Raw genomic sequence first — 27,851 nt, forward strand, 5'->3', positions numbered from 1 at the left:
AGAAAGTGTGCTAAGCTGTTATACTAGCACGAACTCAAGCCCGCGAATTTGAATTTCAGCCGCTAGTTTTAAAATGGAATTCTTATTCGGTAACCAATTTTTTCTTCTTTGAGCTGCAACAATCAGTCTTCTTACTCGGGTCCTGCATTTCCACCTCGGACCAGTGATCTTTGGAGCTCTCTTGTATTTGCGTAAGATAATCCTCGAAGTGTTTGAAGCGAATTTCCCGGGTATTGGGGCAACCCACATCGTGATAATAGGTGCACAAGCTATCGCGAATCCAATTTCGCTGACTCGGAAGTCCCAAATCACTCAGTGCGCCATTGCCCTCCAAAGCAGCGATTTTCTCCTCGTACATGCGCGACGTTATTTTCGAAATGGACTCGTTGATCTGGTAATCCACCTCCGGTTGGGAAATCAGCTCCATCACCAGCGGATGATCCTCTACCCGGCGCACATACAGCAGATACCACAATGGCATCAGGTTGAATCGAATACAGGACACTAAGCGCAGCAATCGCGCTTTCCTCTTGTTCCAATTGTGACCCAGCCATCGAATAGCTATAAAGAGAATCTAAGAAAAATCCCTATAATGCATTGCACAATGATAGTTATCATGGTAAGCACCTCAATCTCGGTGTTAACACAGACTTGATCGGAATCGAGCAGGAAGATCAGATGGGAGAAGGGCAGGTCCAGGAAATCCTTGGTGGCCACAAAGGTGAGCAGAAACTTGCGGATCCTAGTCAGCATCACATTGCAGACCACATCCATGGCGGGAATGTCCTTCGTCTCCACGTATAGGACACAAGCCGTATCCTCGTTATAGCACTCCTCATCATCGAAATATTTCCAGCAATGCGCCTGCAGCTCATTGATCCTCAAATAAGTGGCGGCCACAAAGACCTCCACAATATGGCGCAGCTCCAGGACAGGCTCATCGCTCAGCATCCACTTGTAGGTGAGCATGAAGGCCTTCTGGGAGACGATATTCTCGGGCAGGGTGACCAGTAGCGGAATCTTCTCCAGATCGCTGAAGAAGCGCGAGTACACCTGCAGCACGATGAAGTGGCAGTTGAAGTACATGTTGTTAATTTCTATCTGCACAGTGGTCTTCAGATGCGACTCGAACATGTAGCGCAGCACCGAGGCCAGCTGATCCTTGGAAGGCTGCTCCAGTTTCAGCCAGCCCTCGGCATCCTCGAAATTATGGCCGAACTCGAAGAGGGAGCGATTCAGAGACGTGATCTCCTCGACACCATTCTTAGAAAATTTCCTGAACACCCTGTCCAGCTCCAGATCCTCCGTCTTCGATACTAGGCGCGCGATCGAGTTGATTTCATCACTTGCGGATGACTTCTTGGCATTAAACTTGGGACTGCAAGGAGGAGGAATCGTGGGTGAATGCAGTAAGGAATGCAGTTTGACTCACTTGGTAAATAATACGCTGCAGGTGAGTTCCTGCCGCTCGTATTTTTGGCCATTGGGCTGTTTTTGCCTCATCAGCTCCTCCATTTGGGAATTCTGTGTTGCTGTTTTGTATTTCGTATGGCAAGGCTACTGTATTTTGAAATGTTTTAGATAAACACTCTCATGGCTTTCACATTGTTTATTAAATTGTGTTTTATTGTTGGTATTCTTTTGTTCACATTTTCAAATACATTTATATGAATAAATATATCATTTATATTACTATTTTCTTAATCCATTTCTGCAATGACACTTTTCTTTCAATTTAATATGAGTATATGCGGCTATTTTAACCATTTTGCTGATTTCGATGTGAAAACAATAAAGGAGAGAAAATAATTGCAAAAGGTGACCTTTTATTGTAGCTAAAGTAATAATTCCGCCTTTTGATCTAGTTTTATTGTGTGTTTGTTTGAGAGGACGATTGTAATAATAGTTAGCTATTTTCCGTTGAGTAAGCGTGTAAATTAGAGTGTAATATAAAACGTAATTGTAAATTATAGATACATATTTAACATTTTGTACTTCTTGTTGTTGAGTGTTTTGTTTCCGTTTGATCCGTTCTCGGTTCATCTTGCCCTATTTTTCAATTCAAAAGTTTCCATTCCATTGATGTCCGTTTTCAGATCTTGGCTTGTGTTTTCTGAGGTTTGTATCAATGTGTTTGCTGAATTTTGCACATTTAATAACAATTGCCGTATTTAGTTAATTTTTACAATAATAATGTTGCTTTTTAATGTGTTTTTTTTGCACAACCTTTGCTTATTTTTAATAAATATGCATTTTGTTTTAGTTTTCGTGTGAATTTCTTTCTTTCATGGGTTTTCTCACTGACTTAGTACAACAATAATTATATAGTAAGAAATAAATTAATGTTTTTTATTATTTTATATATATATATATAGCTGCATATATGAGTTTGTTGACTTTTTGAAAACACTTAAATTGTTTTGTTTTTTACCCCTTTGCTCAAATGCCTCCTCTTTCGGCCATTTTATAAACCGCCCAAAGTGTTTAGCATTTTAATCAAAATTACAAATTGCTTCGCATTCTAGAATTATTTAGTTGCAAAAGATTTCCCATCGTGCAATGCTGCGTTCTTTGTTTGTCCATCGACTCTCTAATTCTAATTGGTTTCTCCTGCTATTTCTACGCGTGAACAAAAGATTTGGAAAACAAACGTTTGGAGTTCGTGACAAAAGGAATATTTTGAATCTTCATGAGCCCTAAGAAGAGACAAAAACATCCTTTTTATAAGGCAACCAAATGGGTACATAGTTTCGAACTAAAACTCGCTTAAGTAACAACTGCCGAGCATAGCGAACGCACAAAACTTGAGCATTGCCGCGGACTCTTTTGCTAGAGGAGTCGAATACAATTTGTAATTCTTCAGGTTCAGAGAAGAATGGCTTGACAGCTGTGTCGCCACCAAATTCTTCTGCCTAGTTGCATGTGTCGATTTAATTATTCATTTGCGCATCAGGTTGCCGTTTGTTTGAACTTTTCGTGTGAGTTTTGAGCGCGTGACATTGATTAACAAATTGGAATCGCGCAGAGAAAATCGCATTTAAATATATTTAGTTCTCGTTTCGCCTTTGCCTCGGCCTTTTAATACTGTTCTCCAATTTCGAATTGTAAACAAGCAAGTGTAAAATAGCAAAAACCCTAAACAACTAAAACTTAAACAATCATTGTATAATATTTTGATTTAAAAAAAAACTGTTTCAGTTACGAATAAAAACAAATAGCCCGTTTTTACAAAACTATAATTAAGCGAGAGCACTAAACATAAGTCACAATTTTAAAAGTATATTAAAATTAGATATATAATCCTTCCTGCTCTTTTGTATATACAATTAATTATGGCAATTCAAATGGAGTATACCGAAATGATACTAAAATCGAACCACAGACCCATTCAGGCGAACTGATTTCCAAGCTGAATTGGTTTTTACACTTTCTTCTTTCACCTGATTTTAAAAAGCTGTGCTTTTCATCTACGCGATTTCATCTTAACAGTATGAAAACATTGTTTTCTTGCTATTTATCGGAAAAACTTCCTTGTCTACTTTCAGATATCTTTAAGATTTCTTAGATCTGGTGAAATAATCAGTACTTCTTGGTAATTAGTTTGCCACAATGGGTCCTCAGGCTGTCATCATGGATAAAGCCTAGAACAGCAAGCGTCCGTAATCGTTCTGTGGTGCCTTCCTGCCAGTTGATTGCATTAAATACGAAGGAGTCTGATGCTGGGGAGCACCCAAGCTGTGCGACAGCTCCCAGTTGTAAAAATGACGCTGCGATTGGGACTGCGATTGCTGCGACTGCTTTTGCTTGGCGCCCCACGGACGCTTGGCGCTGATCATTATGCTCTGCTCGGAGTGGTGGTAGTGGAATTCGCTTCTGGGCCTGGGGTCATCATCGTGCTGTCCTTGCAAGCGGGCCTCCAAATGTCAGACATGCGGCTTGTGCTGCCCGCCGCATAGGCCGCAGTGGATGCCGGCCAAGTGGCAGGCGCGGAGCGGCGGATAGCACCACAGGCAGGGCACGAACAACGAGAGGATCGCCAGGCCCAGCCAGCGCTTGCTGCAGCCGGCCTCGCTGGCGCTGCAGTCGCACGGATGCTGGGCCGTCTCGCCCTCGGCGTCGCTCATGCAGTGGTAGATCATGCAACGGGCACAGCCCATCCCGGAGATGCACTCGTAGCCGCTGCGAAAGGGATCCGGGGCATATTCGCAGGCGCCCCGTCTATTGAAGTCCTCGCTGTACAGCTCGTGGCAGTAGCGGCATCGCAAGCGCGTCTCCTTCTTCAGGATGTCGGATACGTTTGGCTTGTGCAGTGGCTTTCCCGATCCCCCGTCGCGACAGGCCATTCCTCCACCCGCCGCCGTCTGAGCCGCCGCCATCGCCTGCGCCGCCTCCAGAGCGTTGCGCTTCTTTAGTGCACTGATCGACTCCCTCCGAGCATTGAGCACCTGCGCCCCCACAGGCTGGTCCACCACTGGATAGTTGTAGTCGTGGTGCACCGCCGTCAGCGTCACGTACGAGTAGTTCTCACTGGCCGCAATCTGGCCGGCGGCTGCCGGCGATGGAGCAGCAGAAGCGGGCGGTGCGTCTGGCGGCGACGTGGTGGCCGATGTTTTGTCCGTGGATATGTAGTGAATGGGCGGCGGAGGCAGCTTCTCCGAGTCGGAATTGTTGCTGACGCTCTCTGCAGGGTAAGCAATGCATCGTAGATTGGTATCACTTGGTATCACACCCAATTCTAGCAACACTTACTGTGACTTTTCTCGCTGCCCTCGGGGCTTGAATGGATCTTTTGTAAACTCTCGCTCTCCACAGGTAAGTCCAGGGTCATGAATACATCATCTTCGCCAACCGAATCATATTTGGTCAGCGGTGGGCATATTATCGTTGGATTCGATTTGGCCAGTCCTAGATAAGGTAAATGAATGAGTTATAGTCATCAAAACTTGGAAATATAATATAAGCAAACAGCAAAGTTTTCAGCAAGCCGCAAAGCAGAGAACAGTTTAAAGTTGTTTAGAAAGAAAAGTATATTTTGACGAGCGTAAAATCAGAAAACAGCTAAGTGTAAGCAAGGAAATCGAAAAGAACTCATAGAAACGTGGTGACCTACAAGTGTGGACTAGACTATACTATTTCACATATATGTGCTGAGAATTTTGAAGTGATCGAGCGCAATGTTCCTCTTCAAAGCAAACAGCACACGCAAACTAATTAGAGGTACGGCCTCTCATTTAACACTTACCAATTGATTGAAATTATAGATTTAAATGTTTGGTTGATTTGTTGATTTTTAAAACAATTTGCAATATTCCAATGTGATTGTGTGTGGTGATTTTTGATATTTGGGTTGGTTTTTCGTTTGATATTGTGGCAAAAGTAGAGCATAAGACATACAAAAAGTTATATATATTAGTAAACGAAAGCAATACTAAGTCAGAGGCTTGGAAGAACCGGAAGAATGAAAGGCAAGTGGCTTCGGCACAAGTAGGTAAGCAGTAGGAATCAAAAGGCAACTAAAGCGGGCTGACAGAAAGCAGAGAGATAGAGACGGGATGTGCAAGCCGGTCATGCAACTAGTTGGTACATTAGATAGTTAGGTAGTTGGGATCAGCCATGGGGATTCGGGCAGGAGTTTACCATCGATCAGCTCGTTGTAGGCGCGCAGGACGCCCTTGTCAAAGGCTCGCGCATCGGCGGCCGTTTGAAATGTGAGTCCATTCCGCTGCTTCCCTGCGCGCCAATGATGAAATGTGGGCATTACTTTGTAATACTTCAGATCACGATTGATCACACAGCTCAAGATGACCTGCCGGGAGTAAATCATTCATCATATATACATCTGTACATCTTGTTCTAGTGAATGCTTGTACTCACGCTCTGATCGGATATCCTCTGCCCGTAGATGATGTAGTCATGACCCGATGCCAATGGGGATAGCCTAGCCCGCTTCCGGATCGAAACGTTGGCCAGGCCACCCCCGGCCAGCGGAAGCCAGCCCTCGGTGCTCTCGTCTCTGGTCATTACCTGTGCGCGTACTGTTACTAAGAAGTCGCTGCGAAATGGAAAAGGTGTAAGTTGCATTAGTTTATTTGGGAATACTATTTTCAGTTATTAGAAACAGTTTCGAGTGTATTTAGTTTTAAATGGGTTAAGTGGGTTGAATTTAATATCTCTGTAGCCCTATTTCTTATGACCTTATCATGCTAGATATATTCCCTATAATATATGATATTATTCTAACTACTTATTGCAATCGGTAGCAATCCCACCTGCTTATCTTGCGTTTGGAACCAAGTTTGGTATAGGAAACCGTAGCCATGCTGGTCGTACTAATGGTTTAAAACGAATGAGAAGCATCGAGGTACCAGAGCTGCCTGTATATCCTCGACAGGATACCCCACAAGTGTCGCTAATTTGGCTAATTCAATTTTTCGGGAGCGTCAAGGAAGCCATACCAAGGATACAAGTAGCACCTGCCATCAGCAATAATTGATTCATTGAAGCGAAAGTATAAAGCCAATGAAAACTAAAAATATCTGGAGGTTCTTCGTTTTAAAAATACAAAAACCAAGACAGGACTTTGAAAATAGATGGCGTGCAAAACAAAAATATCTAATCTAATCTTAAAATGAGGTCAAACCGAGTCTATTGAGATGCCCATTCCCCAAATAAATAGTCTCACAAAAGGGTTTAAACAATGTGGAGTCGGTATGTAGCATTCTGTGAAACTTGGGGGTGCCAAATGATATATGGTTTCATTCTTGAAAATGGAGCTGCAACTTCAGAGCTAAGGACTTCCCTCGCCTTATGAATGGGGAGCATAAAATAGAGTTTTTGACGACCTGCGCACAAGGTTCGCATAAATTGAATGTGCTTGAATAGGGACAGGCTTCCCGGGCAAATAAAAGGGAGTTACTCAATGAAAAAAGCTCAAAAAAGGGAGTTCAAACTCCACTGGGCCAAATTGGGGTATTTGGTTGTGTGTGTGTGTGTGTGCTTAAGGGGAGGGGTTTACGTGCATGTGAGTGCACCGGTGTGCGTGTTATATGTACACATGCTTGTCCTAGTTTCGCTGGATTTTACAGAATGAATATTTTTGTCGCGACGTCACCGGGCCTCCGAGAAGCTAGGACATGTCAAGGACTGGTCCCGCCATGGTTTTCATTCAGCTACGTCAGCTCCGTCAAGGATTTTGCGAGCCAGCGTGAATGAAAACCGAAAGGAAGCCAACGGAACTATCCAGGGTCAGAGCATAATAATAGCGCATAACGGGTTTTCATTGAGCAAGAGAGGCGCTGCCAAGCTAACGGTTCACTCCATTGGAGTTGCCAGCCAGTTAGTTAGAGTCTGTGGTCCGGGGTGTAAGCGAAATGAAGTTAAATGATATATATGTAGATAAACTACCAACTCCGCCAAACATAAAACATACACACACTTTTATATATTTGTGGAAAGCTAGAAGAGCCTGCCCCAAGCCAAAACTAAAAGTCTATCAATATTTGGAAGCTCTCACTTCCAGCCACAGCGCATGCGTGGGAAAGATACCGTTACAGACGATGTGAGAGATGAAGAGAGAGCTTCAGTTATCTTTCCCAATGTGTGTGCGTGTGGGAGTTGTCGCCCATAAATGATCTGGGACCAAGCTAAGTCCAACCAACTAAGCAACGACCCGACTTTAAAACACCATATAATTATGTACAAAACTTTCGAGTTATTTGGTATGCTCCAAACATTGTTGCCAAGTGAATGCTTTGGATACTCCCACACACACACACACACTCACACTCTAACGCCCACAGGCACACACACATGGAGGCTGCAGCAGGAAAAGATGAATGAACGCTCTGCGTGTGCGTGTACGTCTATGTCTGTGTTCGTGCACACCCACACGAAAAGACGGAGAGGCGACGCCAAAGTACAACAAAAAACGAAAAGTTTCAACACCCAGAGCCACTCTTTAAATAGTTTCGATGGTCCCCACTGTCTAACACACACACACACACGCTCCTACCTATATTTGCACACAAGCACAAATGTCGCGTGGTAACGATGTCCCGCTTACCGTTACATTACTCACATGCCAATCAATTTACAATGCAAAATTGAAATCGAATGTTGTTTCCGCTGCAGCAAGAAACGCAGCAAACAGGGTGACTTTTGTTTACAACAACAGTGGGGTTTCAAAAATATTTTCCATCGTTTTTTATTTTTTGTTAAATGTTTTGCGTTGCCTAAAATAATTTAAAAAGAATTATAGAATTCAAATACTACTAAAAAACTAAAAAGCGCACGCCCCATATATTACTAAATATAATTGCCTACTTTATAGCGACCTCCTGCATAAATAAGTCAAATATTTTGTCTGCGAGATCACAAGATCTAGACAGCAATGAATTGAATACAAACCACAAAATCTATCAAAGGAAATAACAATATTGAGCAATTACTTTGTTAGTGGGATAGTTATGCCTTCAAAGGTGGAAATATACTATTAGAAAAGAAAGAAAAGCGCTTTAAAAATGAAACACAAGCTCATTTGCCTTTCCACAACAAAAAGGCTTTTAAAATATATGTATTAAGAACTCCAATTCCTTCGTAAACTCAGTGGCATTCACTTGAACTTATTGAGGCCAACTAAAACCGCTGATATCAATGATATCACAATGATTCCACACATAGGAATAGTTGTGGGCACCCTCTAAGCGACTTTGCGTGGGGGCATGCCGCGTATCAATTCATTATGAGGACGGAATAAAGAGCAAGACATGAATGAAACTATTGGAACCTTGGGTGCCATGCTTTTTTGTTCTTATTGCGCAGGCTGGCGTTTGCTGAAAGAAATAAACGAAACGAACCGCGGACGAAACAAACAGCAAACGGACAAACACAAAATGACATCATTTTCGAATAGAATTTAAAGAGCGCCAGTGGCGCGAGGCAATAATACGTGAGTAGTCGTAACAACGGCAATTATTGGGCCCAGAGGCGAACGGAAAAAGAAACCACACATGGGGGCGTTCCATTTCATTCATTAAAAGTGTCGACAGACAATGCGGAGACTTCAATTCGGCCAGACAAATGACTCACGCTTCCTTCATTCATTCGACTGGCTGGCTGTTGGCTTGTCCATTGAGGAAAAGTTAAAAGCGCTTCGCAAATTGAAATTGACTTCCAACAATCGGCTTTCAATTGATGGCAATTAATCGAGGCATGCCAAATAATTGCTACACATGAAATGCGCAAAAGAGCCACAAATGAGTGCAGGCTAACCGATGTGTAAGCGGCGCGCTTCGTCACTACGTGGGCTGCCTTAATTAAAATTAAATACAAGCCATTCAGAGCAAAGGGAAACCCACAAGATATGTCTTAATTATAATATTGACTTAAATTATTTTTAATTTAAAATCACAAGACCTCTAGTTTTTTGTTTTTTTTCCCACGAAACTTCTTAATATCTTTGAAAGTAAACTTAAAATAAGCCTAATTTCTTCATATCATTCATTAACTAATGAAACTAAAAATGCCAACAAATTTAACGATTCCCATGGTTACAAATTTGGGAATTCTTCTTATCAATTATGTATCATATATCCGGCATATGACGTTCTTCCTAAAAACTCAGCAATCTGTAATGATTCAGTTCTCAGCTCTATTTAAAGCTTTTCAATTTATATTAAATATTATTTCAATTTCCTAGGCGCCATGAATGTTATTTTAAAGTAATGTTAATTTCCTTCATATGGTTTAAAATAAGATATTGATTTAGATTGAAAGAGATTATGTTTCAGGTCAGATGATAAGGGAATGAAAGTGTTGTGTTCCCTGCAACTGTGACATTCACTGCATAAATTTACAGATTCATGTATCTATATATTATATATCTAAATCTATATATTGAAATACCTAGTGGGCAAAACTCACCTTTCATGTCCTTCTGTCATGGTTCGTTATCAGAAAGATTCTAATATAGCAGCGTGTAGTGTCGGTGTTGTTGTTGTTGGTGGCGAAATACACCATGATTAAAGCATAAAGACATTCAGAGCTGCTGCTGCACAAACGTTTCCAACGAGAGAAGTGTAATCGAGCGACAACAACAACACCAGAAGATAGTTGCAATTCTGAGGCGATCCAATCCCACGTTGTTGTTTTTGCTGTTGTTATCCGACTTGCAGTATCTCGCCGATCTCCAGTACTCTTCTTCTTGTCTTATCTCTGCTTTCCTTGCTTTTTTGGCACAATTTTGGGGGGCGGGACTTTACAAAGAGTTGGGGGGGTTCTATTCATTCACTAAAATTGAAGGTGGGCGAAGGTGAATAATTAATTTCGGGTTTCGCGTTTAATAAATCGAGAATCACTTTTACTTTTCCCCAAATACACAAACACGGCGCTTTTCATGTGGGCGTGTAGACAAACACAGTGGAAAACTTGGCGCACACACACAAACGCGTACACATACACGGATTTTTCCAAGCAACAAAAGATGTAACAGATGAAAATTGAGAGAAGGAGAGGCTCAACTCCGTTTTCTCTATGCGTTTCAAACACTGTCTATACGAAATTGTAAACTTTATCGGGTTTTTTTCTTATTTATTTAGCTGTTTTGAACTACCATTTGCTGCGAGCAGTACTTTTATATTAACATAAAATTTGCAAAAGCGAAAATTCATTCATACAACGAATCAATCTCTCTCGCTCCCCCACTCTCCGTCTGTCGCTCCCTCTCTGTCTCTCGCGCTCTCTGCAGCTTGCGCAGAAAGTTTTTTGGGCGATTTCTCCATGTGTGTATATGCTGCTCTGCTTGCTGTTGCTGCCTTTACATACTTCATATTTACATACGCCTATACATACTGCACCACAGCTATATCTTTTCACCGATTTTCCCAGCCGATATGTTTAATTGCTAACCGCAGCGGTTTTACAACTATATTTTCTTCTTATTGTTCTCGCTTTTCATTTTCACTGAGCTTACGTATGTATGCATGTGTGAAAATTGGAGTACTACTTTTTAGAAACAGTAAAAAAGAGAGGGAGAGCAAAGAGAGAGCACTGGATAAGCTAATTTTTCATTATTTCGCATTTAAAATGTGTAGGCTCTGCCTTTTAATTCATTTATTTAACAACGCGCACACACATACACACACAGTCACACACACACACCAGTAGGAGCAGACGCAACAAAATGTAACATTTTGTTGTATTAATTTTGCACTGCTTTTAACGATATTTACTTATGCTGCTTGTGCGCAAATTTTTTTGCGAATATTTGTGCTTTTCCGATTGGGCGTTTTTAACAATTAAGCAGATATTTTCACAACAATTGACATTTCCAAAAACAAACGACGGCGACGGCGAAAAAATTAGTAGACAGTGTGACCGTGGAGGAATCCGATAAATATACTCTGTGTGCCAGCTCTCAAACTTCCTTAAAAATACCAAGCTAAATACATACATGGTATATTTCAACCTTGAACGTAACGAAAATATGAGTATTATCGATGTGCAACTCTGTGGATTCAATTTGTGGCGGTTTTTTTAAAACTGCAATTTTGTATTGTTTCATTTATTCCACATTTCCATAATTTGGAATTTATTTTGTATTCTCTTTTTTTTTTTTTTTTGTATTTTGTATTCTCATTCTCTTTACGTACACCGTGGATCATTATTGGCAGGAATCAGCAGGATCTGGCAGCTGGTCCTGTAAAGCAGCGGGAACTGGTCCCGATTGGAGTGCCATCATTCGAGCACGTCGAACCTATCACTATAGGTGATAGGCCATCTGAATGGCTTGGTATCCTTGCATTTCTTTGACAATCTTATCCTCCTGGCTGTCCATGGCGATGAAGTCCGAGAAGAGATCGTCGTCCGGTTGTAGGCGGGAACAGGAAGTGGGCCAGCATGTGGTACTTGGTGATGTGGAGCATCACCATGCAGTCTAGGTCGTCCATCAACGATCTCCTCAGATCCATTTCCATTGCATGGCTGGATTCTCCGCCGCAGTATTTCTGCAGACGGGTTGGACTCGTTCCGCTTTCAGCACTTTTCAAAATGCGCCAGAAGATTATTGATGGCCATCAGTCCGGTAAATTTGCCGCCCTCAATCAACTTTTCGTCCTCGTTGGCAATGATACTCCAGCTGACCTCCAGGGACTTCAAAATGTGAAAGATCTTTACCAGACCCCTCGACGTGGGTGTGGGCATCATGCCCAGGATAACGAATTCCTTGGCCTTCCTTAGTAAACTGCTCAGCTCGCAGTTGTCATTGAACAAAACCTGAAGCACTCCCTCAATCAGCTTCAGGACGTACTTGTCTAAAATTATATAAAGATTATAATGATAATAATGATTATAAAAGGCAAATGCATGATGAAGGCTATAATACTAACCTGTGGATGACTTGTTTCTGGGTACATTGATGAGGCCCATCAACTGGGTGCACTTGCGACCCTCCAGGACATAGTGCGCAGTGCTGGAGAGTCAGCACTGGCGTGCTTTTCCTCGGCGATGGCAATGCTATAACCATTCACGCGGATGCGGGACATCTCGGAGCGCGCCTGCTTAAATTTCTGTTCCTAGAAGGTGTCGACGCTCAAGGCGTCTCACTCCGGGTCTCACTCTGACTCCGGGTTCAGGGAGCAGTTCCTCGACACAGACATTGCGTCCGTACTCGGAACCGATTTCCAGAAGAGTGGAGATTAGTTTCTGGAGCCCCGAATCTTTGACAATGTTGAAGGGACGGCAGTTGGCGAAGCACCACTCCATCACCGCCTGGGTTACCTTATCGGTTGCCTTGTCCGCACTGAAACCGCCTGAATTCTTGATCCTCGCAGGAGGACCCAGGGGGTCCTCTGTGTTCGGACTTAGGACTTTGGTCCTGTAGCACTTGTGCCGCTCCATGTGTGAAGTGCATCCATGAAATTTCATCAAGCTGCTGCAAATCCGACACATCACAATCGTCGGGATGGCGTTTCCGTGTTGGTCCTCGATCCTGGAGAAGGCGTTCCAGACGAATGCGCTTCTTGCTGAATCGCAGGACTCCGGAGTGCAGCTGGGCCTTGATTTACTCCCGGCTGTAGGAAGCTATGGAAACTTTACCCATCTTAAGAGATTCTACAGATTCTATTTACAATGGACAACTCTATTGGGTTTATCGATTATCATGGCAAATCGGCATCGCTAGTCGTAAGACAATTTTAGGCTCTACACTAAAAGAAGAAAAAGTATAAGAAACAAATTAAATACAAAACACCCATTTAAACTTACCAAGTTTTAATAAATAATTTTTTTTTTAATAAATTAGTGACCAACTCGCGGCACCTTGAACTTTTCGCACCGTGCTTGTGCGCGTTTGCCAGCACTGTTTTGTGCGTGACTGAATTTTCGTGAGTTTGTATTTGTGTAGATTTTATAATTTGGGTTTGTTTTCCTTTTTGGCAACCCGAATTACCAGCGAATCGAGCAACGGATCCGCCACGATGCATGTTGAAAAGAAGTCGGAGCTGCGCAGCCTACTCAAATCCGGGGACAAGCGTTGCAAGCTCGTAGAGCCCCGGAACACCAAAAGCTGCGTCTGGAGGTTTTTCAATCTCGTCCAGTGCGACGACCACATAGAGCCGTATGCCTGCTGCAAAACCTGTGGCGATCTTTTATCCTACAGCGGGAAAACCGGAACCGGATCGCTGCTCCGTCACCGATGTCTCCACTCCAGCAGCAGTAACGGTAAGTTCGGGATCCGAAATCTCACGCACGCCCTTCGCAATCGAAATCCACTGCCACGCGTGCTCCGTGCCGTAGAAACCGAGCACGGATCAGTGCCCGATGCCATCGCGATAAATCCACGGGTCATCGGTAAAGGCCACTCCGTTTGGGCGCGGGAAAAGTAGAAATTCTAGATGTACCTAGGCAATAAACCCTCTGAAAAAAACAACTATCAATGTAGTGCAGGATAGGTACTAAATTTCCCCCAACCAGTGGTTTTGCTTGTAAAAAGTTATGCAAAAAAAGTTCTAAAAATTATTATTATTTAGTAAGGATTTTGCGCTGTTGAAAGATATGAAAACATTCTTTTACTTTGGTTTTTCACCTTTTTTTGTGCGTTGCCTTTGTTTTCACTCTTACATGCGGGCGTTTTGCAACACTGCAACAGCGAACACTTGACAACACTGGCGACAGCAACGCTAATATCGCAAAAAAATAATTTTGTGAAGAAAAATCGTTTTTTGCGTACTAAATACCTAAAGAAAAAGATTGAAAATGCCCAAGGGTCGCGTTAGCAATGTGTGGCAGCACTACGATATTAACGAGGAGTGCGAAAACTTTGCGATATGCCGTTACTGCGGCAACAATATATCGCGTGGTGGCATGGCAAGCAATTTGAAGGGCAACAATACGACCAATTTGTGGACGCATCTGCGGCACAAGCACAGGGACGAGGTCCTGGTCAGTCCAGTGCAGCAGCGTCCCCAGGCCCGCATGATCCCGATCATCAAGAAAGGTAATCCCCGCGAGCGCAACTGTCCACGAAGTTCTTATGGCGGGCTATCGACCCCTGGGGTCGGCGGGAAACTATCGCGGGCGTCCATCTCTGGGTGATGATATTTTTGTTATTATCCGGCAGCTGTACCAATATGTATCGTATTGACCATCGGTGCCATCCTTTGCATTGCAGACAAAACTGTGCGGATTACCAAGGCCAAGACGCTGAGGGAGCCGCTGCGTGTGGCCAAGCCGAAGATTGAGTCGAACGTTGCCAATTATCTGGGCGAGGCGGGTGCACTGCCTCAAAAGTGGGAGGAGTACGAGCAGAACGATGAGATCAGCGAGGACATCAAGGACATCATATACAGTGAGGATCCACTGTGCTACAGCCCCATACACGTGATGGAGGACGATGGGCTGGATCAGCCCGAAAAGCAGGTGACCGTGCTTACTCATTCGACTTCATCCGTCGGTGGAAGCAGCAGGCCCAGCGCTGTGGGTTCGGGGGCACAGGCCACTGTGGTGGCCTCCACGTCCTCCAGCAACAGCTCGGCCAAGCAGCTGAAGAACAACCTGGAGACGTCCATCGATCGGTTGACCACCGTCAGCGAACAGCTCAGCTACATCATTCAGCAGAATCAAGAGGAGCTCAACAAGGACGACGACTACTATTTTGCTCTTAGCTTGGTGCCTGTTATGCGCCATCTTTCGCTCAGTCGAAAGATGTACGTGCGGTCCAAGATCCAGGAGATACTATTCAAGGAGAGTGAGGACTCGGCGCCCGCCAAGGATGAGTAGGCGCTCCATTATATACGCTTACCCAGAGGAATAAGAAAAAGAGGAACGAAGCATAAACAACAGGGCATCTTTGCATGTCGTAAACTAGGTTTATAATTATACATATGTTATGTATTCATTTAATTTATGCTCTTTAATCAAGTGCAAATAATTTGATTATTCAATTATATTTCCCAATAAACTTTTACTTAAAACTAAATAAAGCATTACGACGAAACAAGAAAAACGGCGGTTTCATGGCGTATTACGTTTATTTTAAATAAATTTTATTTAAATAACTTGTTAAGATTTACAAAACAGAGAGCGTTGCTAGATTGTTATTATAAATTATTGTATTGTAATTTACAAATCGATTTTGCGGCTAAGTTCTGCTGTTTATGCGATTCTTATAGATATGCTTGTATTGGCTGCTTCCCAATTGCGAAGCCAACCATTTCGTTTTTTGTCAATTTTTTGTAGATCTAGGAGTGCAAGCGTACATTATCATACAATACGAATACAAATTACAGTAAAACTCCTACAAATCGAGCAATAAACAATAAACTTAAGCCTACGTATGTATATATATATAGTATATGCACCCCCAGATATCATTTCCCAGTGTATGCTAGGCTTAGATTCTAGTCAACAAATCGGTAGTTTATCAAACACTGACTTGAATAGCGAAATGTGTGAATGTATGCCTAATGATGATTTGGTGTTGATGTTGATAGAGAATTTCGAATTGTGGATATGAAGGGCATTATACAAATATGTTCGAGTAGTGATGTGTTCGGGTTCGCTTTAGGTGGATATTAGGACTAAGTGCACGATATGTTTGCCAAAAGTTTGGTATAAATTTGTTGTAATATTACGCTTAGATATGCTGCAAATCTGGCTTGTATATCTATGTAGGTATATAACATTTTGATTTCGGTTCTCTCGACTGGCAGAGTGTATATCCAAGACTTTTTTCTTCATTATTTTCGATATTAATCCAAGAAAGTATCGTATACAAGCATTTAGTTATGTCCAAAAGTTCTTTCAAATTGTATCTGTTTTGGTATATCTTGATTCGTATTAGAATTGATCATCATGGGTATATATTTTGTATAATTTCATCTATTCACAGTTCCGATTATTATTAAGTTTTTTATACTTTGAGATAAATATTTACAAAATGTATTTTATCAAGCTATTTTAGAACTATTTTTGCCCGATCTTAACTTCCGGGTTCTTGAGCCCCTTGCATGATATGCCTTCCCCTCTCTCATATGTTTTCGTTTACTTTGATATGGTATTCTATGCGTATGTTTATAAATCTAGTACCGAGGCATATTCAAAATAAGTTATAAACGGGATTCAATCAAAAAATGTACAACTATATCAATAGAGTTTTGAATTTTGGAACCATTTTCATTTGTTTATTGCACTTTCAAGCTTCTTGTGATTGGCGTGGTATCTGCGACTCCTGGGGGAGACTTGTGGATTTCGGGCCTGCCAATAGCCTCATTTAGTAGTAATATTATTTGGTTGACGTCACCAGTTGGGTGCTATAGCCCTGTGTATTGCAGGTGGGCAGGGCGAAGGGATTGAAGCTCAGGCTGCTGACCCCTGCAAATAGTTTAACATTTAAAATATTCAATTAATGGGCATGTTTTACGGGAGCATATAGTGCATTTCAGTTATAGGGACTAGCACTTTTAGCGCTTTTATTGCTAGAAAAGAGGAAATTCAACAGAAGTCTACCAAAGTGGGGGTCGTTTTTGATCGATTTAGAGTCTTAAGGATAATGGAAATTATAAATACCGTTAATCGTGTGTTGTCTGTGGTGTTTTGTTGATGGTGGAGAAGTGTTTTGAATGCTCAGATTTGCTTCAGCAGCCCCATCCACACACCCATGGGCCCACACACTGTGGACACACTGTGGGCCAATTGTGGGCGTCCTTGCAGTTTCGGATTGATAGATGGCGTCTGGCCATGTGTGTGCGTTTTTCGTTTGGACTTGTATGGTGGGTGGTGGGTGCTGGGTGGTTGGTGGTGGGTGGTGTTGGGCGTGTGGCATTTAATTTCAACAAAATGTCGTTACTCGGCCCCAAAGTCCGGCTCAACCTGGTACATCATCCTCATCCTCATCTTCATCCTCCGTTCAGCTCCATCTGGCTGGCATGGGGAGTCCGGGAAACGCTTAAACGGCCGCCGCCGTGGCTGCTGACACGGCCGGATTGTGCCACGGCTGGTGGGGATGTGGGTAGTGGTGGTGCGGGTGGGCAGTTGCCGCGTGGTGGTGCTGCACGAACGCCTGGTGCCACGTCGACGACACGGCGGACACTGTTGGAATTAATGGCGAAAATGCACTTTGCTGAGCATACTTTGTTCACTTTGTTCGGGTTTGGGTTTTGGGGAATTGGAGGGGGCAATGGGGAAGATTCGGGATGTGGAGGCGAGACAGGTTTCTCAGTTTATGTGGGGGCGGTATTCATGTGAGAGTTATACAAACAGAAGCCAAAATCAACTGAAGATGGTAAACGAATTCAGGGCTTTCTGAGACAGGGGTTAGATTAATGATGGGAACATGAGATTCAAAGGCTTCAAAGGCTTTTCAGATTCTTCTGGATAAATCCATTCTATATAATGTCTCTCTTATTAACACAAATGAATGCAGGACTCTTCATGCCAAGGATGGAGAAACTTACTTGACGTGGAGTTGAAGACGCTGCCGGGCGACGAGGAGAGTGTGCCCATGTTGGGTGCAGGCGCATAGCCATTGGCCGTGGCCGCCACCGCTGCACTGGCCGCCGTGGCGCCGTAGGATCCTCCCGAGCTGTGCGGCGTGGAGGCGCTGCTGCAGTAGCCGCCACGTGGACTCACGCTGCTCGACTGGGCACGCTGGTAGTCGTCCTCGGTCCACTGGCCGGAACCATCCTGGACACTGACCGCCAGTTGGCCTGCATAGGAATTGAAGCCCGTCGAGCCGCCCGGTGATCTGCTGCAACACGGGTTGGATATTAGTTTCCGCCGCGTAACTGGGCTGATAGCAATGCTCTTACCTGGGCATAGAGTACAGTGCCTCGACCAGATCGGCGGCCCTCTTGAGGATTATCTCCTTCTGGAGCTTCTCGGGATCGCCGGGATGCCGGGGAATGAGCTTCTGCAGGCGCTGGAAACCGTAGTCGATTGTGGGTTCGTTGAGAGCTGCTTAAAGCGTTAATCAAAAGGTTAGATATGGAGAAGAGCCGGGCAATCATATAGCTGCAATCACTTACAGACATAGACGAAGCGGCCGGGTGATCCCTTGCAGAACTGTTTGCTCTTGTAGGAAAGCGTCACCTCCACCACGCCGGGAATGTGTCTCGGCGGTGTCTGCACCCGGATCGCATGCGAGGTGATCAGCTCGCTCCAGACCAGCATGGTCCCGAACACAACCTGCAGTCCATCGAAGAAGTTGTCGCCCACTATGATCACGGTGGCGCCACCGGTTGTCCAGCCTTCGCTGGGCGAGATCGCCTTGATGCACGGCGTGGCCACTGGCAGCGGTGGGTAGAGACCTGGAAGTGGATTCCACATATGGATGGGTTAATTGAATATATATCTAACCGTTTTGAACGCTTCGGAATTGCCAATTGCTACGAAAAAAACGAAAAATTGGGGTTCTTTGGGGTTCGTGGGGATTTCTTGGATCTACGTAAAACGAAAAATTGGTCGGAATAATTGGAATTTTGCTACGGACCATCGTAGGTACTGTCGGGCGCTAGGGGGTGACCGGAAATGGACAGGGATGTGTTGCCTGTACCTTCCGTGGTGTCCAGCCGCTTGGCCCTCCGCCCGTGCTTCGAGTTGTTGTGCACGAACATGTTGTCGGAGATGGCCAGTAGTGGTCCATCCACGGCCACCTGCGTAGAGATTACCACCTGGCATTAGGAGATTCTCAATTAATATCTGGATCGGTGTGGAAGCATCAGGCACTCACCTGAAATCGGCGCATATCCCGCGGGTTGCCGGCGTTCTTCAGACAGTTTTGATTGCACTTCAAGAAGAACTTCAGGAAGAAGCTGTAAGAAATGGTGGATTCAAATATTTACTGGATTGCATACTTAAGGAATCAATTTGACTGCAATTTCTAAGGTCCAAAACCTCACAAAAGATGAATTAAAGCTACCATATTCCCTAGCTTTAGTGCAGTTTTCCAGTATCTGATTTAAAGCAAGGTCTAAATATTTTGTTTGTTAGTATGCAAAGACCTATAAGGCCTTAATAAGCATTACTCAATTCGTAAGGGGCAGAATGTAGGACCATAAACGGTATAGGGCTCGTTTTCCCATTCTGCTGGCAATTATCAATCAGTTGTGGATTTATGCCAGCTTCAATTAAGAGTCTTTACGATGTTCGCGATGCTCGTCCACGAAGGCGACTTTACGAGCCGCTAATGACGGGTTGCGCCTTTTTGCTGCCAGTAGTGCCACTTGTTCCAGTTTGCCTGGACTTTTCTGGCCAGATGTTTGGCCCGAGGCGGTAGTGAGTGCCCTTGCGATAAGTGGGGTGACAGCCGGCGAATGTCCTGCGGCCAGGATGCGAGCCAGTTAGCGCAGTCGAATCCAATCCGACTCGAAACTCGAACCCAATCCAATGGAAACTGACACCCGTGTGCGGTGCATTTAAATGCTGAAATACTTTTATGCATCCGCCGGCGACATGATACGCCCTATCTGAATCCCCCTGCCAGCTTTTTATTTGCTGAAATAATATTTCCCTTTCCGATCAGCGGGGGAAACGGGAAAAGCGGCATTGTGCCGGCAATTTTCATCATATTTTTTCCCCGTTGTTTCCCACTCGACAAATTGAACAAATTAGCAGGGAGCTGGAGGGTTGATCTCTGGCCAGCGGGTGGCATCTGCATATGTCCTTGTCCGATGGGAGTGTCGCAAATTTGTTTATACGTCCGACACTTTGGTTCTTTGATTCCATCGGTTTCCCTATAAAAACATCGGCCCAAATAGCTCTTGCCAGTGAATTTCCTAAGCACATAAATCTCTACTCGGGCGATAAGAAAGTGGCATTCGAGATAAACACTAAAAGGAATAATTTCAATTAAAACTGATAAAACTAAACCAGTGAGTAGTATCCAATAAGTCCAAATCACAAAGTGTGTACAAACAATAGCTTTATGCGTGAAACTTATACCCTTAAAATGGGTTTTAAAATTGCAGTAAGTGTAGATGAAGTGAAGAGACCTCGAAAAAGACTAGATAATTGTTTATTTTTTAAGTATGTTTAAGTTAAGTGTATGCCTAACAGGTGCCAGTAAATTTAAGAATATTTATTCTATTTATCTTTCAATTACGAGGGCATACAAACTTCGGCTCACTAAACTAAACTTATATTATCTTACTTGTGTATTCAGCATTAAAAGCCAAGTGTGGGGCTTATCGAGTATGCCTGTGAACTTGGACTTTGCGAAGAAAAAACAGATGTGAGTGGATGGATGTTATCCATTACGGAAAAAAAAGAACCTCGGAGCGGGCTCATCATCATTAACACAAGCAATCCAGTGCGCCATCCTCCGAGAATTGAGAGCCGTGTATCTGTCAGATACAATATCGAATTACGGTGCGGCAACGAACGTGGAAACTCACAGATGCAACTGCAGTTTGAAATTTGAATACGTATCGAGTGGCTAAGGACGGGGATCCTCCAGGATAATGATTTCACTTGCCGGCGATGACTTCATCCCCGAGACACCAGAGCCATCATCACTTCGAGGCCAGCCTGCATTTTTATGGGCAGCTAATTGACTTTCTCGGAAGCATCCTGCCCTGCGCCTTGCTTGAATTACAATGTTTTCAAAATATCCTGACAGGACACATAAATTCACGGGGCCTCTCCTACCCCCCATTTGCATATGTCTATGTCTTCAAGGCGGCGATATTGCATTTGGGGAAATCTAGCCGAGCACACAAGTCCTGACCAATTCAAGGATTTTTCCCCGCGTAAAGCAACCAACCATAGACCACCACCACCCACTTGGTGGCAATTAAAAATTCCAGCCGCGTCCCGTCAATAAATCAAAGTGTCTCCCATCTTGGTCTTCTACTTGGCCAACAAAGTTGGCGCCTTTGGCCTCTTCTTTGTCCTCTTGTTTTGCCAGCAACGCGAAATTTTCATTTAATGAAAAGCTACGCATCATCAAATGTTCGCACATGACATCGGGCCACCTCCGCTTGGCGTTTTCGATGGGCCAAATTGGCAGGTCGGGCACGTAGCGCCAACGAAGTGCATAATTGGTCATTCATATTTGGGCGAGGGGATTGCGACTTGGCGGTGTTCCTCTGCGATTGGACGGAGATTTCTTTTTTAGCTGTTCGGAATGTCCTTCAATGTTTGTGTCCCATTGGCTGAAAATGCCACCGAACCGAAGATAGTCCAACTCTATCTTTAAAAATTGGATTTTCAGGGTGCAACTTATATAAAAATATTACCTTTTAAGCTGATAGTATAATATTGTAAGCACCAGCTCTAAGCTTAAGCCTTTCACCTTTATCCAGGCCATCTGAGGCACAGTAAATTGAAATAAATTCCCAGTATCTTTATCGAAAAGCGAAAGTTTCGTGCTGTTTATGGCTGCAAGGAGCGCCGGCGATTAAGTGTAAATTTGCGAAGCAACAAGAGTGCGAACAACAAATTGTGGCATTATCTTTGCATCGCCAAACAGCACACAAATTTAATGATGAATTTCAAAAGGACATAAATCGCTTTGCCAGGAGGCTCCTCCCCCATCCCGCCCATCCAAGCCGCCAAACCCAACACCCAAAACACCCAGTTTTCCCGCTGATATTATCTGGTCATGGCGTGAACAGTGGTCGTGAGGAGCCGAGAGCGTTTTTGGCGCACGCCAAACCAGAAAAGGATCTCAGGTGAGATGGTGAATGGTGGTGAATGGTGGGGCTGCCCGGGGGCAACTTGTCTCTAATTTTTCACTAACGATAATATTCAAAAATGTTCAACTTTATTGTCGCATAAACCCAATGACTATGGCAGGGCAATGGCAGTCGGCTGGAGTGGGAGGCCTGAAAAGTAATGCGAAAACTTACTTTCGCGCCATTTCTATGCCTTTTGGCATTTTCTCCACCGAAATTGTACACAATACAAAAAGCGAGAGCGTCACGAAAACATGGCCGTCGACAAGGATGAAGTCACCATTTTGGGCTTCTATTGTTGCTTGGGCTTTATTTATTTATGCTCCTTCTCGGCTTAACGCTCCACGCTTCGCAGGACCAAGCAGCACAAGCCGCCCAAGGATTTCGACTGCGATTCCTGGCCACCATTCCACCACTCCTCCCAACCCCCAAGTTTCGTTCTGAAGTTCATGGCTTTTTCTTCTATATCTTTTGGGCTCCTTTGTATTATAATAGACTTTTTTGTGCGGGGGATGGCGAACTTTACGGGCTGCGTGCCGTCTGCAGGATACGCTTATCCTTTTTGCCGGAAGAGAACTTGTTGAAAACACTTTCACTTGGTGCGTGTGAGGAGGCTTTCTCTCCGCGGAAAAACAGAGAGCGAAAGTGAGTGCCAGATACTTTGAGTGCATCTTATGGATTTGAGTGAGCTTTTAACAGCCCGAGTATACACATAACAACAGATATATGTACGTATGTCTAAATATGTATATATATATACATATATTTTTGGGGTTGCTTTGGGACCGAAAGTCATGCCGCTGGGACCGGGGAAATACCTTCCGAATGGTCTTGTTTTCCTTTTTTTGGGGAGAGCTGGTGGCTTGTTGTTCTTGGGATTTCTTCATCTATAAACTGATTATTTTTGTACACACACACACACACACACACGCACGCACTGCGAGGTTAGATATCAGACGACGATAAAAGTAGCTGGCATCAGACGCAGATAGAATGGCCACAAAAAGATACAAATGTATCTGAGACGACGACATGTGTGTGTACGTGTATGACCTTATCCCTTTGCTCTCCACCGAACCATCAAATTATCGACCTCATTGAAATGCCCGAATTATGCCAACTATTTTGGCATGTGTGTGCCGGAGTGTGTTGACTGTCAGTTAACGCTTTTAATGCCATTAATTATGCAACAGGGGTAAATGGCCGAGGAAATGGCTAACAGAATCGCACAGACAAACACCAACTAATAGATGAGTTTATCCCAAGATGATGAGCCGGCACAAAGACAATGTGGATACGAGTATAGTTCGCATCTGTGCATTTTTAATCCACATTCCGGTGTCATGAGGGCCATTTCAATTATGCACATTAGACGTTGCTTGGTTAATTCATTGGTTAACCTCAGGGAATGGGTTCGGCTATTTAAAGGGTTAACAGAGTGCCGAAAAGTGTGCATTGATCAATGTCGCAATTGTCTTAACTAATAAAGACCAGCTTATTCATCTATATATTCATCACACTGTAGAAATGTTCTATTATTTCAATGGCAAAGCTAGCTAGCTTTTGAATTTACCTATTTATGATTTAATAAACTACAGTTCCCAGGAGCAAACCTAAATTCAGCCTGCCAAAAAGGCGAGTGCCAATTTGAAGTGGGGAGCAGTGCAAAGCGTTCGAAATTTGCATTAATAATTCAATTTCAATAGACAGTCTACTACAAATATGCAAATGCGGCGTAGCTAGAGTTCTTTGAAATGCAAAAACTCAATTCGCATGCCACATCTACAAATCCATTGATTTACGAGGTGCACATCAAATGCAGTTCGCACACCTCAAATTCGAACGCAAACTCAATTGTTTCCACTTCAAAGATAATCGTCAGTCTTTGAAAATAATACCCCAAACGCGCTGCTCTTTCATAATTTTTGTTCTATTTTTTATCGGGTACAAGTGGCTGCAATAAAAAGCCAGAAATATGCGTTGCTCCCCGCATCTTTATCGATAATTAACTGCTATGGTTCCTCACACTACGGCTGTCTGCGCAGTATGTCTGCCCAATATTTCATGGGCGTACTGTCGATAGCTGACCGCAAATGCCGTCAAAATCGTCTCTTTTTCACATTTTGTGTGTTTGCCTCGCTTTGAATATTTGAGCAGGCCAACTGGCAGCCAGGACTTCTCGTTTTCCCTCCGTGTGACCACCTCCTCTTGGGCGGCAGGACACGACAACCAGCCCGTCCAGGTGGCTGGAATGCATTTAGAAAATTAAAAACTGTGGCCAACAACTAGCAGCAGTTTTGTCATCGTTTTAGCGCGAGTGCGATTATCAAGGCATGCAATGAATGGCCCAAAACATTGGCTCACCTCACGCAGCACAGCTAGGGTTATGAAAATGGGTATCTATGGAATACTCGCTTAAGAACATCATTTTATTTTGGTTTACATTGTCAAAGTATCTGAGTATTTAATTTGTTATCCTTAATGTTATGCTATATGTTATAACTTTAGTTTTTGTTTAGTCCTGCAAAATGTTTGTGGCGCCCGCGGGGGGGCATTTTGTGATTACGAATATACAATTTTTGAAGTGTTTGTGGGATATTGCGAGCACCCTGTTTCTTGCCCCGTCTGTTAAACTCCTCTCCCTGCGTTTTTGCATATTGGACACCACAAAATGCCAATTCTATTTGTTGCCAGCCAAAAGGGGGCGGGTCCTTTGGAGGGTAGTTGGCCGGGAGTTGGCACTTAGTTTATTTGTCGCTGCGGTGGACAAAACGCTGGCAAATATAGAAAATTGAAATAAAGCGAAGAAAACGCCAATGACGTAGATAAATGCAAGAGTGGCAAATTTCCGATTGTTCGTTCGCCTGAGAGCTTTTCCCACCCACACTCGATTTGCTGTTTTTCTGTTACAACGCTTTCGCTGTTTTGAGTGGTGGCGTAGTCAATTTTTTTGATTGCCCCACCATTTACCCAAATTAAAAAGTCGAACGCTCTTCGCTTGTCACGCGATAACAATTATAATGACCAGCAACGATAACGATGCCAATTGCATGGCTGTCAGTGTAATTCAAGTCATTACGCATACGCCAGATGTGGATCAGGAAATGATGGCCAGCAAATGGGGCAGGGGGGAAGTACGCGAAATGAGCCAAATACAAATAAAAACCCACTCGAGATCGGTGGAAATGTGTGACAAAAACGTGGAACATGTCGCAGAACCAACAACACAAATACCTCGAGGAGAAAAACAACAAGGACATCACGGGCACAACAACAACAACGGCCGCCGCCGAAGTGAGCTTTAAATTCACTTAATTATGGAACACACACGAAGTGCATGCCAACAAACTGGGAAAAGGGCAGATACAAAATGCGTGCCAGTCGATCCGGAGACAATGCGAGTGTCCACTGTGTCCTCGCAAATCATAAATAAAAAAGGAGCCCAGAAAGAGAGAGCGCGATTGCAACCGCGACTGCGACTGCAACTGCGACTAAGCCCTCATCACCTGCCCCAGGTAATTGCAAATCCCGCACCGATCTATTCCACTGTGGGGCAAGCATATCTAGCTTCGAGTCCACAGACTCGCCACTAATAAAGCTAGAGGTTTATTTCGCACATAAGCACACACAATGTGAAGTGGCAGGAATCATTATTTCTACAGAGAGGTGCCCTCCAAAATCATTCGCTAGCCTGAGATTTGGATCCGTTTTCCCCTTGCATTGACCCACTGTGCCCCAGCTTATTGTGTGCACAATTTCGGCATCTCCAAAGCCTCCTCTTGTGGCCAACTGCAGATCGGTTGCATGAATAACAGAAATTCATCAATAAAACATGTGCAGATCGCCGGCGAATGCTGGCTAGTGGCTACTGACCAGTGACCAGTGGACAGTGGACGGTGGATGGTGGCCACTGTGTTGGGCAGCTCTCACGGCACACGTCCGAACGTCAGTATGTGGCCAAAAGAGAGGAGTTGGTAGTTGGTAGCTGGTAGTTGGTAGCTGGTAGCTGGTTGCTGGTTGCTCTGGGCCCAAACTGGTGTTGTTGTGCTGTTGCTGTTGTCATATCGTATCAGTTTTGGGCTTTCGTCAGCCACTTGGAAATGCAAGTCGGTATCCCCCTGGATCCCCCGATTTGGAATTTTCAATCAGTTCCAATTGTTGCGCGCCGCGACAAAGTTTCGCCTGGATGGAGTCGGATTGGACGGACTGGGGTCGGTGGAGGGGCATTTGTTGGCTTGAGTGGCAAAATGCGTTGGACCCCCGGGCAAGTTAGCGCTTTAGCTGGGGCTCCAGCTCCTCCTCCTCCTCATACTGCTCCCCATCCAACTCCGCCACTGGCACGGGCAGAGGCAAAATTTAGTTGCGAACAGATAGATTATCCCGGGGTCTTTGTCTTCCCGCCGGCGGCATGATCTACTGGCATATCAATGAGCGGGCTGGATGGGCTGGCTCTGGTGGCCACCGACTGATCCATGCCGCCTTTTAAGCTGATTGGAGATGGGTGCTGCTTTGCTGGTAAATGGTAGCTGCTTACTGGGAGTCAGCCGTGTTTTCAGCTGGTGATTGATATGCGTCCGAGCCGCAGGAATGGAATGCAATGCCGACAAAAGTTACAGCCCGCCTGACAAATGCGACATGTGGACGGGCAGCTGGCGGGGATCACAGGTGTGAGCGTGTCACGATAGCTCAATAGAAAGATGGTCCAAAAAGCAGCCAGATACTTTTGTTTCAGCGGACAGTTTTAGAGAAATATATCACTCATAGAACTATAGTTCCTATGTTTCGCTCTTCACGCTACCATCTCTAGATGGGATTAGCCAATGTGTGAGCTGGTTGCTGGCCATCCCGACTAACAAGGCTAGTAAATAGAGAAGAAATGAATTAATAATCGTAAATATCAAGCGCAAAGTGTCGCACCCGGGCACGTGGGGCAGAAAAAGAGATGGGAGTCCCGCTGCAATGCAATCCAATGCCATGTAGTACCTCCAGCCTCCAAGGAGATTGGCCAAGTGTAACTGTTATTCCAACGGATGGCATTCTGGAGCAGCAGAACGCCGAGCAATTTTAACAAGATCATAAATGTGCAGCGGGCGATCTGTGATCTTGCCGAGATCGTGTTTTTCAGCCAGCTCTTTGCTGTGTGGCCAGAACTGGCTGGGTTTTTGTTGGTTTTTTGCCACTTCGGCATCGATTTTCGCCCGGCCATTTCCTAATTTGCAAGCTCAGGTGGCGGGGAGGAGGAGGAGGAGGCAATCAATTAAATTTAATTATGACACAATTATGGCCTGATTGTCAGTGCGGCTGACTGCCAGCAACCGGTCGCACTTTAATAATAGAATCATTAAGCGGAGCGCAGAGATCTCGGTTCGCAGAAAAGCCACCATTGTGGGCAGTCCTACAAATGGCAATTGCAACTGGAGTCGCAGAACGGAGATGGAGTTGGGCTCCACATAGGCAAATAGTTGGGCCCTTCGCCGGAGGTCCGTGGATCGGGCTGTACGGGGAATCACACTGGGCGCTGATTATCATCTGCATAAGGTGTGCCTCAATTTAATGGGGCCTAGGGACTACAAAATTGCTTAACAACTCAATGAGTTCGGCGGCAATGGCAGTACGAGTTGGGCAGGAATGTTTTGGCTTGGCTTGAATGCTTGGAGGCTGCTTTACTTTACTTCTCAAAGAGTT

General features: G+C 44.3%; 5 protein-coding genes across 9 annotated transcripts in view; 1 reads left to right on the forward strand and 4 right to left on the reverse strand.

Annotated features, from left to right (window-relative positions):
• Positions 1-16: 16 nt before the first annotated feature.
• Positions 17-1,583, reverse strand: LOC6549134 (kelch-like protein 6). The gene is made up of 3 exons (XM_026980374.1): positions 1,433-1,583; positions 628-1,378; positions 17-574 (listed from the first exon to the last, which is right to left on the reverse strand). The coding sequence occupies exons 1-3, from the start codon at positions 1,513-1,515 to the stop codon at positions 83-85; spliced, it is 1,326 nt and encodes a 441-aa protein (XP_026836175.1). The 5' UTR covers positions 1,516-1,583; the 3' UTR covers positions 17-82.
• Positions 1,584-3,053: 1,470 nt separating this feature from the next.
• LOC6549132 (sprouty-related, EVH1 domain-containing protein 1) lies at positions 3,054-11,430 on the reverse strand. 3 transcript variants are annotated; one of them, XM_026980375.1, is made up of 6 exons: positions 11,229-11,430; positions 9,922-10,287; positions 5,875-6,052; positions 5,638-5,806; positions 4,750-4,839; positions 3,054-4,681 (listed from the first exon to the last, which is right to left on the reverse strand). In XM_026980375.1, exons 2-6 carry the CDS (start codon positions 9,939-9,941, stop codon positions 3,924-3,926), a joined length of 1,215 nt encoding a protein of 404 aa, XP_026836176.1. In that variant the 5' UTR covers positions 9,942-10,287; positions 11,229-11,430; the 3' UTR covers positions 3,054-3,923. The 3 variants fall into 3 exon arrangements, with proteins under 3 accessions (XP_026836176.1, XP_001975587.3, XP_026836177.1); XM_001975551.3 differs by having other exon boundaries at positions 4,750-4,905; XM_026980376.1 differs by lacking the exons at positions 5,638-5,806; positions 5,875-6,052; positions 9,922-10,287; positions 11,229-11,430 and adding an exon at positions 5,243-5,626 and having other exon boundaries at positions 3,913-4,681; positions 4,750-4,905.
• Positions 11,431-11,618: 188 nt separating this feature from the next.
• Positions 11,619-12,435, reverse strand: LOC113564244. The gene is made up of 2 exons (XM_026979969.1): positions 12,384-12,435; positions 11,619-12,308 (listed from the first exon to the last, which is right to left on the reverse strand). The coding sequence occupies exons 1-2, from the start codon at positions 12,421-12,423 to the stop codon at positions 12,031-12,033; spliced, it is 318 nt and encodes a 105-aa protein (XP_026835770.1). The 5' UTR covers positions 12,424-12,435; the 3' UTR covers positions 11,619-12,030.
• A 926-nt stretch (positions 12,436-13,361) lies between these two features.
• Positions 13,362-15,320, forward strand: LOC6549130. Of its 3 annotated transcripts, none has more exons than XM_001975549.3 (2): positions 13,362-13,716; positions 14,666-15,320. In XM_001975549.3, the coding sequence occupies exons 1-2, from the start codon at positions 13,473-13,475 to the stop codon at positions 15,271-15,273; spliced, it is 852 nt and encodes a 283-aa protein (XP_001975585.1). In that variant the 5' UTR covers positions 13,362-13,472; the 3' UTR covers positions 15,274-15,320. The 3 variants fall into 3 exon arrangements, with proteins under 3 accessions (XP_001975585.1, XP_015011675.1, XP_026835769.1); XM_015156189.2 differs by lacking the exon at positions 13,362-13,716 and adding an exon at positions 13,809-14,491; XM_026979968.1 differs by lacking the exon at positions 13,362-13,716 and adding an exon at positions 14,098-14,491 and having other exon boundaries at positions 14,615-15,320.
• Positions 15,321-15,505: 185 nt separating this feature from the next.
• The window catches only part of LOC6549129 (transcription factor collier), a 34,691-nt gene continuing 22,345 nt past the window's right edge, over positions 15,506-27,851 (reverse strand). The window contains 6 exon segments of the mRNA XM_015156892.2: positions 15,506-16,866; positions 17,949-18,238; positions 18,303-18,450; positions 18,519-18,800; positions 18,983-19,163; positions 19,223-19,304. Coding sequence (XP_015012378.2) covers positions 16,778-16,866; positions 17,949-18,238; positions 18,303-18,450; positions 18,519-18,800; positions 18,983-19,163; positions 19,223-19,304 — 1,072 coding nt within the window. The 3' untranslated portion in view covers positions 15,506-16,777.

The sequence above is a fragment of the Drosophila erecta genome, unplaced genomic scaffold (assembly GCF_003286155.1).
Source record: "Drosophila erecta strain 14021-0224.00,06,07 unplaced genomic scaffold, DereRS2 tig00000092-arrow-pilon, whole genome shotgun sequence".
Taxonomy (NCBI): Eukaryota; Metazoa; Arthropoda; class Insecta; order Diptera; family Drosophilidae; genus Drosophila; species Drosophila erecta.